General features: G+C 41.1%; 1 protein-coding gene across 1 annotated transcript; it reads left to right on the top strand.

The window, feature by feature from the left end:
• Positions 1-776: 776 nt before the first annotated feature.
• LOC131976132 (NLR family CARD domain-containing protein 3-like) lies at positions 777-13,064 on the top strand. The gene is made up of 15 exons (XM_059339052.1): positions 777-874; positions 2,026-2,261; positions 3,409-5,263; positions 5,877-6,047; positions 6,579-6,752; positions 8,204-8,377; positions 8,747-8,920; positions 9,692-9,735; positions 9,939-9,994; positions 10,140-10,186; positions 10,765-10,982; positions 11,107-11,372; positions 11,963-12,079; positions 12,189-12,330; positions 12,673-13,064. Exons 1-15 carry the CDS (start codon positions 777-779, stop codon positions 13,062-13,064), a joined length of 4,164 nt encoding a protein of 1,387 aa, XP_059195035.1.
• Positions 13,065-14,114: the final 1,050 nt, after the last annotated feature.

The following is a 14,114-nucleotide window of genomic DNA, read 5'->3' on the forward strand; positions in this document are numbered from 1 at the left end:
GTCTTTTTAATAATTAAGTAATTTTGGGTTTTTTCTGTCATTTGGTGTGTTTTTTGGTCATTTTATGTCTTTTATGTAATTTAGCTTTTTCTGTCCTTTTTTTAAAAAAATTTCTTTTTTGGTAATTTTGAGTCTTTTTTTAGTTATTTTTTGTCTTTTTTTTTTGTTGTTGTAATTTTGTGTCTTTTTTGGTCATTCTGATTCTGCCTGCAGCGGCCGCCAAGTAATTAGAGTTTGAGACCCCTGATTTACAGTATTTATACAGAATGCAGCTTCATGTTCAGGTGTTTATTAAACAGGTAACTGGCTTCAGAGAGAAAACACTTGATGGCTGTGATCTGCTGCTGTTTAGGACGTCTCATGTGTCCCTGGTGGGCGGGGCTAACACACAGGTGAGGGAAACGTGAAGGTTAGAAGTTTTACTACCAGATTACCAGAAGGAGGAACCAGGCTGTCTGAGGCTGGTGAGTGAATATAGTTTCATATTGATTCATCTACTGATTTTAGTCTGTTTTAACTTTGTCAGATAAATACGGTGCTCCAAGCTGACATTTTCAGATTATTTACACTTTTCTTTTCCTGGTTTTCTGAGCCACTTAACAGCCAACAGTTTCTTTTCATGACTTCACCTTGAACAAACAACAGAGAGTTGTGGATTCTTAGAGTGGGTGAAGCTGTCGCTGTTACAGCCGGCTGCTGGGGTTTTTAATTACACTTATGCAACAACAACCAAAACCTTGACTACTGTGTATGTGTGTTTCCAGTGTTACTTGAAGATGAGTGATTTAGAAGAAGAAGAGGACAGATCAGAGTCTCCAGTCTCCAGCTGTCCCTCTATGAAGACAGACCAGAGTAAAGGACCCTCAGACACAAAGTAAGAGGCGGTTTCTACTGAAAACTGAAGACGATTCTTTAACACTTTACAATAACCATAATTTATCAATGGTAAACAGATGTTTAATCATCATCATCTATAAACATTACTTGGTTGATTATTGTAAAGTGTTACAGATGTTTCTGTTTTTAATATTTTCTGATGTTATCTAGTCTACTCTGGTCTTGTATAATGACCTGAGCTCAGTTAAGAACAGCAGCAGTGTGTTTAGTGGTGACTTTACTCACCCCGTCAGGTACAAAGTACATGAACAAGTTCAAAGGTTTATAACATTTATAGCATTTTATCTGAACAGGTTAATTATACAATGTGCTTACGTGATGAAATAGAGTACACTTAAGGCAGTACATCTCCACTACAAACGCAGTAGGACACTGTAAAAATAAAATAGAAATAAAGATACAATAAAGAGACCCAGTTGTGCATAAGGTAAAGAAACAGTAGAATACAGTTAAAGTTTATCATTTTGATAACTAGAAAATACACATTTTTAATTAAACTTTTGAAGTTTAATCAAAATGGGACAGTTTTTGAAATAGGTTTATATTTAAATCAACATTAACCCTCTGTAGTGTTTTGAAAGTAAAAAAAAAATATTTAAAATCACATTTTATGTTGGACTAAAGGACTAAAAAAGACCCAAACGACCAAAAACAAAGACACAAAGTGACTAAAAAAAGACACAAAATGACCCAAAAAAATCCACAAATTGACCAAAAAAGACACAAAATGACCCAAAAAAATCCACAAACTGACCAAAAAAGACACAAAATGACCAAAAAAGACTAAAAAGACTAAAAACAACACAAAATGACCAAAAAGACACAACATGACAGAAAAAAGACACAAAATTACAAAAAAAGACACAAAATTACTTTTAAAAAAAGACACAAAATTACAAAGAAGACACAAAATGACTGAAAAAAATCAAAGTACTTAAAAAAGACACAAAATGACTGAAAAAAATCAAAGTACTTAAAAAAGACACAAAATTACAAAAAAGACACAAAATACCAAAAAAACACACAAAATTATTTTTTTAAAAGTCACAAAATGACCAATAAAACAGAATTAGAGCACTGTTTACTAATAACGTAGTAGAGTTGTAAATAATGTTTTTCTCTCCACAGAGAGAGGAAGAGGAGTCATGGTTGTGAGGAGGAGCAGCCATCCTGTTGTGCTTTGTGTCAGGACATCCTGAAGGATCCGGTCTCTACCAGCTGTGGACACTGGTTCTGCAGACGGTGCATCACCTCCTACTGGGACCAGTCTGCTTCACCAGGAGCCTCCTCCTGTCCCCAGTGTGGAGAAAGATCCAGAACAAGAGCTGGAATGCAGTCAGCCAGTGAGACCAGCACTGTTCAAGGTAAGACTGTACCCTGTAACCCTAACCTGTCTGATGATGTTGTTTAGCGTAAACATCCATCCATCCATTTTCTTCCGCTTATCCGGGGCCGGGTCACGGGGGCAGCAGGCTAAGCAAGGCCTTCCAGACGTCCCTCTCCCAAGCTACAAGGTCCAGCTCCTCCTGGACCCCGAGGCGTTCCCAGGCCAGGCGAGAGATATAATCCCTCCACCGTGTTCGGGTCTTCCCCGGGGCCTCCTACCAGTTGGACCCGGAACTCCTCTAACGGGAGGCGCCCGGGAGGATCCTTACCAGATGCCCAAATCTGAGCTCATGACCATAGGTGAGGGTTGGAAGGTAGATGGAGCGGTAAATCGAGAGCTTTGCCTTCAGGCTCAGCTCCTTCTTCACCACGACAGTCCGGTACAACGCCCGCATCACTGCTGACGCTGCACCAAACCGCCTGTCCATCTCACGCTCCGTTCTACCCTCACTGCTGAACAAGACCCCCAGATACTGGAACTCCTTCTCTTGAGGCAGTACCTCTCTCCACCCAGAGGGGGTAGTACCTGTCTCCACCCAGAGGGGGCAGTTTCCCTCCACCCAGAGGGGGCAGTACCTGTCTCCACCCACAGGGGGCAGTACCTCTTTCCACCCACAGGGGGCAGTACCTCTCCCCAACCAGAGGGGGCAGTCCACCGTTTTCACCTAGAGAACCATGGCCTCAGACTTGAAGGTGCTGACTCTCAACCGCTTCGCACTTGGCTGCAAACCGCCCCAGTGAGAGCCTGGCCACCAGTCGCTTGCCTGCGTGCTCCCCTCCTGGGTCTGGCTCCAGGAGGGGGCCGCGGTTTACCCGTGCCGGGCGAGGTACACCGATGTCCTAAGATCCTCTTCATAGGAGTCTTTGAATCGCTCTTAGTCTGGCCCCTCCCCTGGGACCACTTTGCCTTGGGAGACCCTACCAGGAGCTACTGCTCCTGACAACACAGCTCCCAGGATCACTGGAGCACACAAACCCATCCACAGCGATAAGGTGGCAATTCTTGGAGGAGAAACATAAAATATTTTCATAAAAATCATTACGTTTAAAACCCTTTCCTTCTTTTCTTGTTTTTTTTCCCTACAGATCCTCAAAAACTTAAAAATGTTCCTTCTCTTTCGGCAGCTGGTGGTCGGCAGGAGGTTTTAGATGAACATAAGATCAGTCTGAAGAGAAGATGTGAACATGTGACTGAAGGAAGTGATGCAACAGGAAGTGGAACCCTCCTCAACAGGATCTACACTGAGCTCTACATCACAGAGGGACAGAGTGAGGAGGTTAATACCCAACATGAGGTGAGGCAGCTGGAGACAGCTTCCAAGAAAAAGACCGTCCACGATGCTCCAATCAAGTGCCAGGACATCTTTAAAGCCTTACCTGACCAACAGGGACACATCAGAGTGGTTCTGACGAACGGTGTCGCTGGCGTTGGAAAAACCTTCTTGGTGCAGAAGTTCAGTCTGGACTGGGCAGAGGGTTTGGAGAACCAAGATGTCAGTGTGGTGGTTCTGCTTTCGTTCAGGGAGCTGAACTTGATCAGAGATGAGCAGTACAGTCTTCTGGAGCTGCTCCATGTTTTCCATCCAACATTACAGAAGGTCCCAGCAGAGAAGCTGGCCGTCTCTAAACTTCTGTTCATCTTTGACGGCCTGGATGAAAGCAGACTTTCTCTGGATTTCACCAACAAGGAGGTTGTGTCTGATGTCACACAGAAGTCATCAGTCAACATGCTGCTGACAAACCTCATCGAGGGGAATCTGCTTCCCTCGGCTCTCGTCTGGATAACTTCCCGACCCGCGGCGGCCAATCAGATCCCTCCTGAGTGTGTCGACAGGGTGACAGAAGTACGAGGCTTCACTGACGCCCAGAAGGAGGAGTACTTCAGGAGGAGGGTCAGTGATGAAGAGCGCTCCAGCAGAATCATCTCACACATCCAGACATCCAGGAGCCTCCACATCATGTGTCTGATCCCAGTCTTCTGCTGGATCACTGCTACAGTTCTGGACCACATGTTGACTACAGAGCAGAGAGGAGAGCTGCCCAAGACCCTGACTGACCTGTACTCACACTTCCTGCTGGTTCAGACCAGGAAGAAGAAGCAGAAGTATGCTGAGGGACATGAGACGAGTCCACAGGAGCTGATGGAGGCTGACAGAGAAGTTCTTCTGAAGCTGGGGAGGCTGGCGTTTGAACAGCTGCAGGAAGGAAACATCATGTTCTACCAAGATGACCTGGAGCGCTGTGGTCTGGATGTCACAGAGGCCTCGGTGTACTCAGGAGTTTGTACAGAGATCTTCAAAAGAGAGAGTGTGATCTTCCAGAAAACAGTCTACTGCTTCGTTCATCTGAGCATTCAGGAGTTTCTGGCTGCAGTCTACCTGTTCCACTGTTACACCACCAGGAACACAGAGGTACTGAGGGCTTTCTTTGGGACAGACTGGGACAATGACAGCAGTGATGGCAAAGGTCCCTCATTCCTGAAGAAGATCAAAAGGAAATTCCTGGGGAAAGGCCCATCCCTGGATTACTTCTTGAAGAAAGCCATGGAGAAATCCCTAGAAAGTCAAAATGGCCACCTGGACCTGTTTGTCCGGTTCCTTCATGGCCTCTCTCAGGAGTCCAACCAGAGACTGTTAGGAGGCCTGCTGGGTCAGACAGACAACAGTCCAGGAATCATCCAGAAAGCTATTAAGAACCTAAAGGAGATGAACACTGATGAGATCTCTCCTGACAGAAGCATCAACATCTTCCACTGTCTGACGGAGATGAACGACCTCTCAGTACATCAGGAGATCCAAGAGTTCCTGAAGTCAGAGAACAGATCAAAGAAGGAACTCTCTGAGATCCAGTGCTCAGCTCTGGCCTACATGATGCAGATGTCAGAGGAGGTTCTGGATGAGTTGGACCTGGAGAAGTACAACACATCAGATCAGGGAAAACTGAGACTGATTCCAGCTTTGAGGAACTGCAGAAAGGCGCAGTAAGTCCAGATGTGATTAACTTGATAAATCAGAATAGTTCTTCATATGTGAAACCTGCTTTTTTGAAAATTGTCACATAGAAGAATGTGTAAAATGCCATGACCAAAAGTAATTTGTTTAGCAGCTACAGACAGCTAGCGGCTGGTGATGGACAGCTCTGTCATCTGTCACTCAAAGCTTGGATGCCCTTATTTATACATAATTTCAAAACTTAAATGAGTGAGGTAATAAAAAGTTGTCATGGAGGGCGAAATTGACTTTTGAGAAGTATACAGTAATACAGTAAAATTGGACATTTTAACATGAGGGTCAATCTAACTTGCTCCCTTCTGAGGCCAGCTTTAAGCTGTGAGGAATTGCAGTTTTTGGTACTTCCGCATAGGCTCCGCTTATCAGCAAGATGAAATCAAAACAAAGCTTACAGGTCTGCAGGTATGAGAGAGAGAGAAGGATGAGAAATACACAGTGATTTTAGATTAGCTGAACCTCTGATGAAAAGAGCAAATGTTCATCAACAGGACATGTCAAACTGTTTTGTCATCAAATGCATGAAGTCAACATAAATTGTCAACTTTCATAGTTACATTCTTTCCAATATATGTGTCCTGACAGGCTTTCTTACTGCAATCTATCAGACACTCACTGTGAAGTTCTGGCCTCAGTTCTGAAGTCCAACCCCTCCCATCTGAGAGAGCTGGACCTGATCAACATCCTGGAGGATTCGGGAGTGAAGCATCTGTGTGATGGACTTCAAAGTCCAAACTGTAAAGTGGAGACTCTGAGGTCAGTTCACTGACTGCAGCTGTGTAGTTTCATACATTGTTTTCTCTTTCCAGGTGGCTGAATATTAAATAATTGAGAGAGTAAATGTTTGAAATGACCTTTTTTGAGCTTTCACATAATCACATCGTGGCCCATCAGTCAGTCAAAATGAGTACTGGTGAAGCTGAAGAGTGTGTGAGGGAATAAGAATGATGAAGATCTGAATGAAAGTCACTCTGCTCATTTTAGGGAAAAGCTTTTTGATTCGAACATTATAATGTTGAGCTGCACATTCAAAACCTGAACAGATCTGGGGGTGGCACACATGGTGTTGCGCGTACCATAGAGGCACCTTCCTCGTAAGCAGGCGGCCCGGGTTGGAATCCAACTCGGAGCCCTTTCCTGCATGTCTTTCCCTCTGTCTCCCCCTTCACTCTGTCCTTACCAATAAAGCCCAAAAATAGCCAAAAAATATCTTAAAACAATAAAATCTCAACAGATCTGATTGGATAACAAATGGATTTTTATCTCCATAATTTTTTCTTTATTCAGATTGAGGTGGAGCAAAATGTCAGATATCCGCGCTGCTTCTCTGGCCTCAGCTCTGAAGTCCAACCCCTCCCATCTGAGAGAGCTGGAGCTGAGTCACAACAAGCTGCAGGATTCAGGAGTGAAGCTGCTGTGTGATTTTCTGGAGAGTCCACACTGCAGACTGGAGACTCTGAGGTCAGTTCACTGACTGTCTGTTGCTGCTGTACATCTTATATGTTTATTTAACGACTGTACTTAATCTATGTACATATTATGTAACCTACATTCATAGAGTTATACACTTACTTTAGTTTGTGTTTTTTTTCCTTTTTTTAGCTTGTTCTAAAAATGTGTCTTCTGAAAGAAAATGTGGTTAATGTCAAATGCTAGTTGTGGAGGTAAATGTATTTTTGTAATGTTAAGCAAATGGTCACATCTGTATTCAAAAGCTCCTCTGAACTCATATTTGTTTTAAAGTGATGAAGTTTCTTTGTTCGAGCAGACATATATTTCCATACATTTTAATGTGTTTCACAAATAATAAAATCAAAAGCTGATATTATGATGATCCACAATAACAGAAAGACAAATTTATTCTGCTAATTTTAGCGAAAAGCTCTTTGAATAGAACATAATGATGTTGAGCAGCACATTTAAAACCTGAACAGATCTGATTGGATAAGAAATTGATTTTTATCTACGTAATTTATTCTTCATTCAGATTGAGTCTCTGCAATTTGTCAGAGCTCAGCTGTGCTTCTCTGGCCTCAGCTCTGAAGTCCAACCCCTCCCATCTGAGAGAGCTGGAGCTGAATGACAACAAGCTGCAGGATTCAGGAGTGAAGCATCTGTGTGATTTTCTGGAGAATCCAAACTGCAGACTGAAGACTCTGGGGTCAGTTCACTGACTCTCTGTTACTGCTGTACATTATGTTTAATAATCAATTTAAACTAATCTATATAGCACTTTGAGATTTCCTCTAATGTAAAGTGCATTACAAATAAAATGTATTTTTATTATTGAATACTATATATATAGTGCTTAACAAATGTGTCAGTGCAGCGGTTTATGCCACAGCTGTTCTAAATTAACAGCATTAGTAATTACCAAAATATTTTTTATGTTTCTGTAATGGTTAATACAGCAGTATGTAAAAGCTGTTTTACCCAAATTATATTTATTTAATGCTAAAATATAGTTGTTATTCAAATTCATAGTTATACATTTCCTTTAGTTTGCGTTTTAATTTTTTTTAGCTTATTCTAAAAAGACATCCCCTGCAAAAAAATTAGAAAATGTCAACTGCTAGTTTTTAAAGTAAATGTATTTTTATAATGTTGAGTAAATGCTGACATCTGTATATAAAAGATCATCTGAACTCATATTTGTTTAAAGTGATGAAATTTCTTTGCTGGAGCAGAAATACATTATTTTTGTTTCCGTTAATATCAGTGTGTTTTCACAGACAATAAAATTAGTTGAAATTCTGATGATCTGCAATACCAGATAGAAAAATATTTCTACTAATTTAAGGGAAAAGCTCTTTGATTATAACATAATAATGTTGAGCTGCAAATTTAAAACCTGAACAAATCTGATTGGATAATAAATAGATTTTTATCTTCATCATTTATTCTATATTCAGATTGTGGCACTGCAATTTGTCAGAGATCAGCTGTGCTTCTCTGGCCTCAGCTCTGAAGTCCAACTCCTCCCATCTGAGAGAGCTGGATCTGGGTAACAACAAGCTGCAGGATTCAGGAGTGAAGCTGCTGTGTGATTTTCTGGAGAGTCCAAACTGCAGACTGGAGGATCTGGGGTTAGTTCGCTGACTCTCTGTTACTGCTGCACATTTTGTTTGTTTGATTAACAATTGTACCAAATCTATATACATATGTAGAGTTATACATTTCCTTTAGTTTGCATTATCAGTTCAAGTTTTTTTGCTGAAGTAGAAATATATTACTTTTGTTTCCATTAATTTCAATGTGTTTTCACAAATAATAAAACATTGAAAGTGGCTTAATGATGATTATCCACAATAACAGAATGACAAAGTTATTCTATTTTTTGTAAGGAAAAACTCTTTAAATAGAACATAATAATGTTGAGCTGCACATTTAAAAACTTGAACATATCTGATTGGATACTAAATGGATTTTATCTACATTGTTTATTCTTTATTCAGATTGAAGCGCTGCAGTTTGTCAGAGATCAGCTGTGCTTCTCTGGCCTCAGCTCTGAAGTCCAACCCCTCCCATCTGAGAGAGCTGGACCTAAGCTTCAACGAGCTGCAGGATTCAGGAGTAGAGCTGCTCTCTGATCACGTGAAGAATCCAAACAGCAGACTGGAGACTCTGAGGTCAGTAAGAGGACTGAATCAGTTCATACTGGTTCAGCAGTGTTGAATAAACACAGGGAGGTTAATGTGTAACCAAGTAGGAACCTCCGGGTCTGAGCAGTGAGGCAAACCAAGTGCCTTAAGCTGCATTCTACTGAAAATTCCTATAGGGGGCGCTGGCGGCAGCTGCAAAAGCATTTGGGTCCATTCATTTCAATACAAAATGAGAAAACTTCTCACTTGATTTATTACCTCAGAATTTTTTTAGGACAACACTATGGTCTCAATCACTAGTAAAAAATCATCAAGACAATTTGATGTTAATAGTGTAAATAATGGCCCCATTTAGAAGAAAAGAAAAGAAAAGGAATTGTATAATTTGGGTCGTGGCTACCTTTGATTGACAGGTCACTAACAAGACGAGCTGTCAGAAGAGAAGCAAAAAATGCGTATCTACGGCAACGTGTCAATATATATATATATATATATATATATATATATATATATATATATATATATATATATATATATATATATATATATGAAGCTACCGGTTTGGTCTCATAACTTTGAGCCTTTCACAGTGTATTTTAACTTAATGACTTTATTTCAACTTTTAGTTCATTAAAAATGTCTTGTTCAGCGTTTGGTTGGACTAACAGCATGACATTATTGTGATGTAAAGTGTGAGATCAGTCGGCTCGTCTCAGGACTCTGAAGCTGGCTGACTCAAAGAAAGAACAATTCTTTAATATTGATCCATATTTTTTGGGATTGTGTTCATCTCCACAGGGTGGAAATGGGCAGGTTGATCAGAGCTGAGAAACCAAAACAAAGTGAGTATTGTCCCACATTCATCAAGCTGCTGTACATTAGAATCTGATTTTAAAATGAACATGTCCCTATACAAAAGTATCATTATATATGTCATATTCCACTTTTTGTTGTGGGGAAATAATCTAGAATTTTGTCAGTTAAAGCTCTCAGCTCATTCTAGCTTTCATTATTCATCTTCTCTTTCACCTCTTCTCTCCATCAGATGACTCTGATGACAAACTGGATGTGAAAACAAACCTGCATGAGGGTGACAGAAAGGTGAGAGAGGATCAGTTTCACAGTGTGAAGTATATTTATATAAAATGCGATTATTTTAAACCAAGCAAACGGAGGCAGAGGAATCATGACTTGAATCTAACCTAATTTCTATTAAAATAACTATATTTGTCTTTCTTAACTCAAGGCTCCATTATCCTTCTCACCTGAACTTACATCTGGAGCTTCATACAGGTAATCCTATAAAATAACAAAATACTATTCACACTTTACACAAGACTCTGTTGTCTGTGGAGAGCTCGTCAACAAACAGTACAGACGTGGACAAACAGACTCACAGATCAGACATGGACGCTAGCTGAACATGACTGAATTACAGAAGTAATTCTATAGTAATCAAGTGTACCTTATGTGCCGCCTCGTCTTGTGAGCGTGTGGTGGTATGCCTGTGGTCTAAGTCTAGTACCTTCAGTTTGAATGTACTTATTGTAAGTCGCTTTGGACAAAAGCGTCAGCTAAATAACATGTAATGTAATGTAATGTACCAGACTTATTCAGGTACTGGACATAAAACTCTGAGGAGGTCAGGGTCCACTGACCTATTCTCTGACACATACCCCTCCCAATCCAGCAAAAATTGGAAGCCCCGATCTGGCCTCTATTCATTTAACAACCGCCAGATGGTGAATGCACCACCTCAAACACCTCAATCTGTTTCCCTGCACTGCTCATGAACAGCTGTCAGTGAAAGCAGATCATGTGACCAACTATAGATGCTTGTTATATGAATTCCTCCCTTCTGTGTCCTACAGGTTCATGTGTCCTGGTCCAGGTGTGTTCCAGTGTGATTTGACTGGACTGGTGTTTGTTATGGCTCAGGAGGCGGAGCTGCAGTACAGGGCTGTCCAATGGGATCAGAGCCTCCTCCAATCAGCTGGCAAGCAGGCTGCAGGGCTGCTGTTCGATATCAAGAGTTCTGAGGACTCTGCTGTCCTTCAGCTCCACCTTCCACACTGTGAAACAAAGGAAGGTAAATACATGGATGGCATGTTATAAAATAAACTCAAGAAATAACAGGTACAAATCTATTTTAACTGTAAACTCCAGTGGTTCAAAGTGAATTGGGTAAAGATGAACCTGTTCTGCTTTCACAGCGTTGCCCTTTGACGGCCTGCTGTCTGTCGTCCACATCACTGATGATGGAATGAGCATCTTGGAGCCTCTGGAGATCACAGACACTCATGTGGTTGTGAAGGTCCCTCACCTCTCCGTCTTCGGCCTGATCTGGGATATCGTCAATAGGTTTCTGAACATCTCACTGCCAATAAAGGGCCACGTTCTGCTGTTCCTCCGACCTCCGTATGAAGAGGATCGAATACTCGACTTATTACTGCTGCAGGAAAACATCCCTGTGCAAGAGGTAAACTGATGTTGTAATTAACAGCTTTTTGCACAAAGAGTTATTTTGTGTGCTTGATAAAGCACACTATATATTATTCACCGGGCTTATTCCTAGGTTGCTATTCTTCCATTTCTTTGGTGTTTTTTTTTTTCGGTCGACTACTCCTCCCAGAGTTTTGGTCGCACATACACCAAAAAGGTATCACATCAACAGGCTCGGCCATGACAAGTGTGCTATGACTTTTCTAAGGGTTTCCTGAAACGGGTTTCCTCAAACGGGTTTCAAATTATTTTGACAAAAACATGCCAAGAAAATTCCCCCAATGTTACCCTATGGAGAGGCTAGAGTGGATGACATCATCACTAGAGTACAGAGGGAAAGAAGAACTTCCTAACTTCCTTGAAATCAGTTTAAAATGGAACATAGATGAACAAAGTACATAGTTTGAACTATGCCACGTGACTGTCTACTCTCATCCATTTTGTCTGTCTGTTTCATTAATCTCCTTCCAGTACATCCTCATAAAGACGTTTTAGTTGATACTATGGATAAAATTGCCTCGACTATCTCAGCAGGAACTAAACTAATGAAATGTTTCGTTACTGAAGGTTGTCGCCCAACAAGGAGGTCTTGAGTTCATCAGGATCTCCTCCAAGTGTCATCTGAGCTTCGGTCAAAGTTACAGTGTCCACTGTGAACCTGAGGGCTTCCATATACAGCCGGAGGTGAGTCAAGTCACATTAGAATGATCCTGAATACAGTTTCGGCTACAAGTAGATTCTCAATCAGGGAAGAACCAGATAAAAAAGATTACTTGTTGTTTCTGGTTTTCAGTGTGCACCATTTGAGTCGAGTTGTGGACTATTTTTCCCTCCAACGTTTGAAGTTTTCCTCACTACAAACACAAGGAAAGTGACTGTGAAGGTCCAGGACCAAGAGGGGAACGTAGTCTGGAAACGTCTAGTGCCCGTGACAGGTAAAGACTTCAGCCTCCTGCAGCAGCACGCCACCTGATGTCACAGTTCAGACCTGTGACACATTGTATCACAGATATGTATATCTGCTCTTATGAACATTCTCATATTGTTATGTAGGCTGCATTGCAGCACATTATTGCTTCATTAACTGAACAATAATCCACTCCTGGTAATGTTGAGGAATATAAAGACAGGATAAATGTTTATTTTCCTTCAAAGGAGAACACAGGAAGTGACTTACAGAGCAGATAGACAAACTTTAAAACAGAGTCCTCAACAACAAAACTGTAAAGTGATTGTTGGTTATATAACACAAGATTTATTTCCTGGTTATCTTCCAGGTCCAAGAGGGGAAGTTGGACAGAGAAATGTCCCAGCAGAGGACAGAGTCCCATCAGAGGACAGAGTCCCAGCAGAGGACAGAGTCCCAGCAGAGGACAGAGTCCCAGCAGAGGACAGAGTCCCAGCTGACCAGAAACTGGGCGGAGCTGTCCGGACGGAGTTTGTTAAAAGAGTGTCTGATGCGAATCTGAACCTTCTCTTGGATAAACTTTATGAGCGTGGTGTGATAAGTTATGGTGAAATGCAGTCCGCCGCATCAAAACCCCAACTAGACAAAGCACGAGACGTGATCGACACGGTGCGATGTAAGGGAGCTGAAGCCAGTTCAGTTCTGATCGCTGCTCTCCGTGAGGTGGATCCACGTCTGTCCAGAGAGCTGAAGTTGAGCTGAAGCAGAAGAGAAGAAACTGTGGTGATGAATCTCCGTTAGAGCTGTTAAAAGTGCTAGTCATCTTTAAATTAGAGATGTACCGATACCATTTTTTCCCTGCACAATACTTGTTCTGTGGGTATCGGCCTATACCGAGTACTGATCCAATACCAGTATGTTATAAAAAAAATATCATCCTCCACCTGCATGACTGTGATATGATTATCATTGTGGTTCTGGCTCAGGTTAAACCCTTTGAAAACAGGAATAAATACAGCAGATTCAAGCCATTTACTTTTAAATAAAACAGTATACAAAACAATAATTGCAACAGCAACTTAAATAAATAAATCTGGGTGTCCGGGGGCATACTCCCCCTTTTTGCCCTAAAAGACTAAATTTGGTGCCTCTCTCACATTCTAATGCCACTATTCCATCTTAATTATTGCATATTTTAAAGAATTATTGGAAAGGAGAATAAGGGTTCTTCTTATTTATTTAAGGCTTCATATTTTGACAGTCTTCTTGTAAATTCTGTGGTGGACTCTGCTAACACATCCATGTGCTCTTATTTTGACAGTCTTCTTGTAAATTCTGTGGTGGACTCTGCTAATACATCCATGTGCTCTTATTTTGACAGTCTTCTTGTAAATTCTGTGGTGGACTCTGCTAACACATCCATGTGCTCTTATTTTGACAGTCTTCTTGTAAATTCTGTGGTGGACTCTGCTAACACATCCATGTGCTCTTATTTTGACAGTCTTCTTGTAAATCGGAATCGGAACAACTCTACTTTAAATGAGAAGTTTTGCCGTATAATGAGCCTGTAATATCTCCCACATAAGTCAAAGTCCAAAAACAAAACATTTCAAACTCGAGTAACACCAAACATGAGGGAAAAGGTGGGAATGCTTACTGGAATCAGACAGACTGAGGTTTGTCTCATATCTTATTTTATGTCTCCTTGTTTGAACTGGAAGTTTTTCTGGTGCATCATCATTACAAAGCTCTTATTTTTGCTGTGAGGAGCTGCAAATACACTCATTTCTATTAATATTTATAAACTAATAT

The sequence above is a fragment of the Centropristis striata genome, chromosome 8 (assembly GCF_030273125.1).
Source record: "Centropristis striata isolate RG_2023a ecotype Rhode Island chromosome 8, C.striata_1.0, whole genome shotgun sequence".
Taxonomy (NCBI): domain Eukaryota; kingdom Metazoa; phylum Chordata; class Actinopteri; order Perciformes; family Serranidae; genus Centropristis; species Centropristis striata.

Excerpts from the sequence above, each read along its gene's own strand:
- LOC131976132 (XM_059339052.1), top strand. The coding sequence starts at position 777 with ATGAGTGATTTAGAAGAAGAAGAGGACAGATCAGAGTCTCCAGTCTCC. Across the intron at positions 5,264-5,876 it reads AGGAACTGCAGAAAGGCGCA|GCTTTCTTACTGCAATCTAT; the intron begins GTAAGTCCAGAT and ends GTGTCCTGACAG. Across the intron at positions 10,187-10,764 it reads ACATCTGGAGCTTCATACAG|GTTCATGTGTCCTGGTCCAG; the intron begins GTAATCCTATAA and ends TGTGTCCTACAG.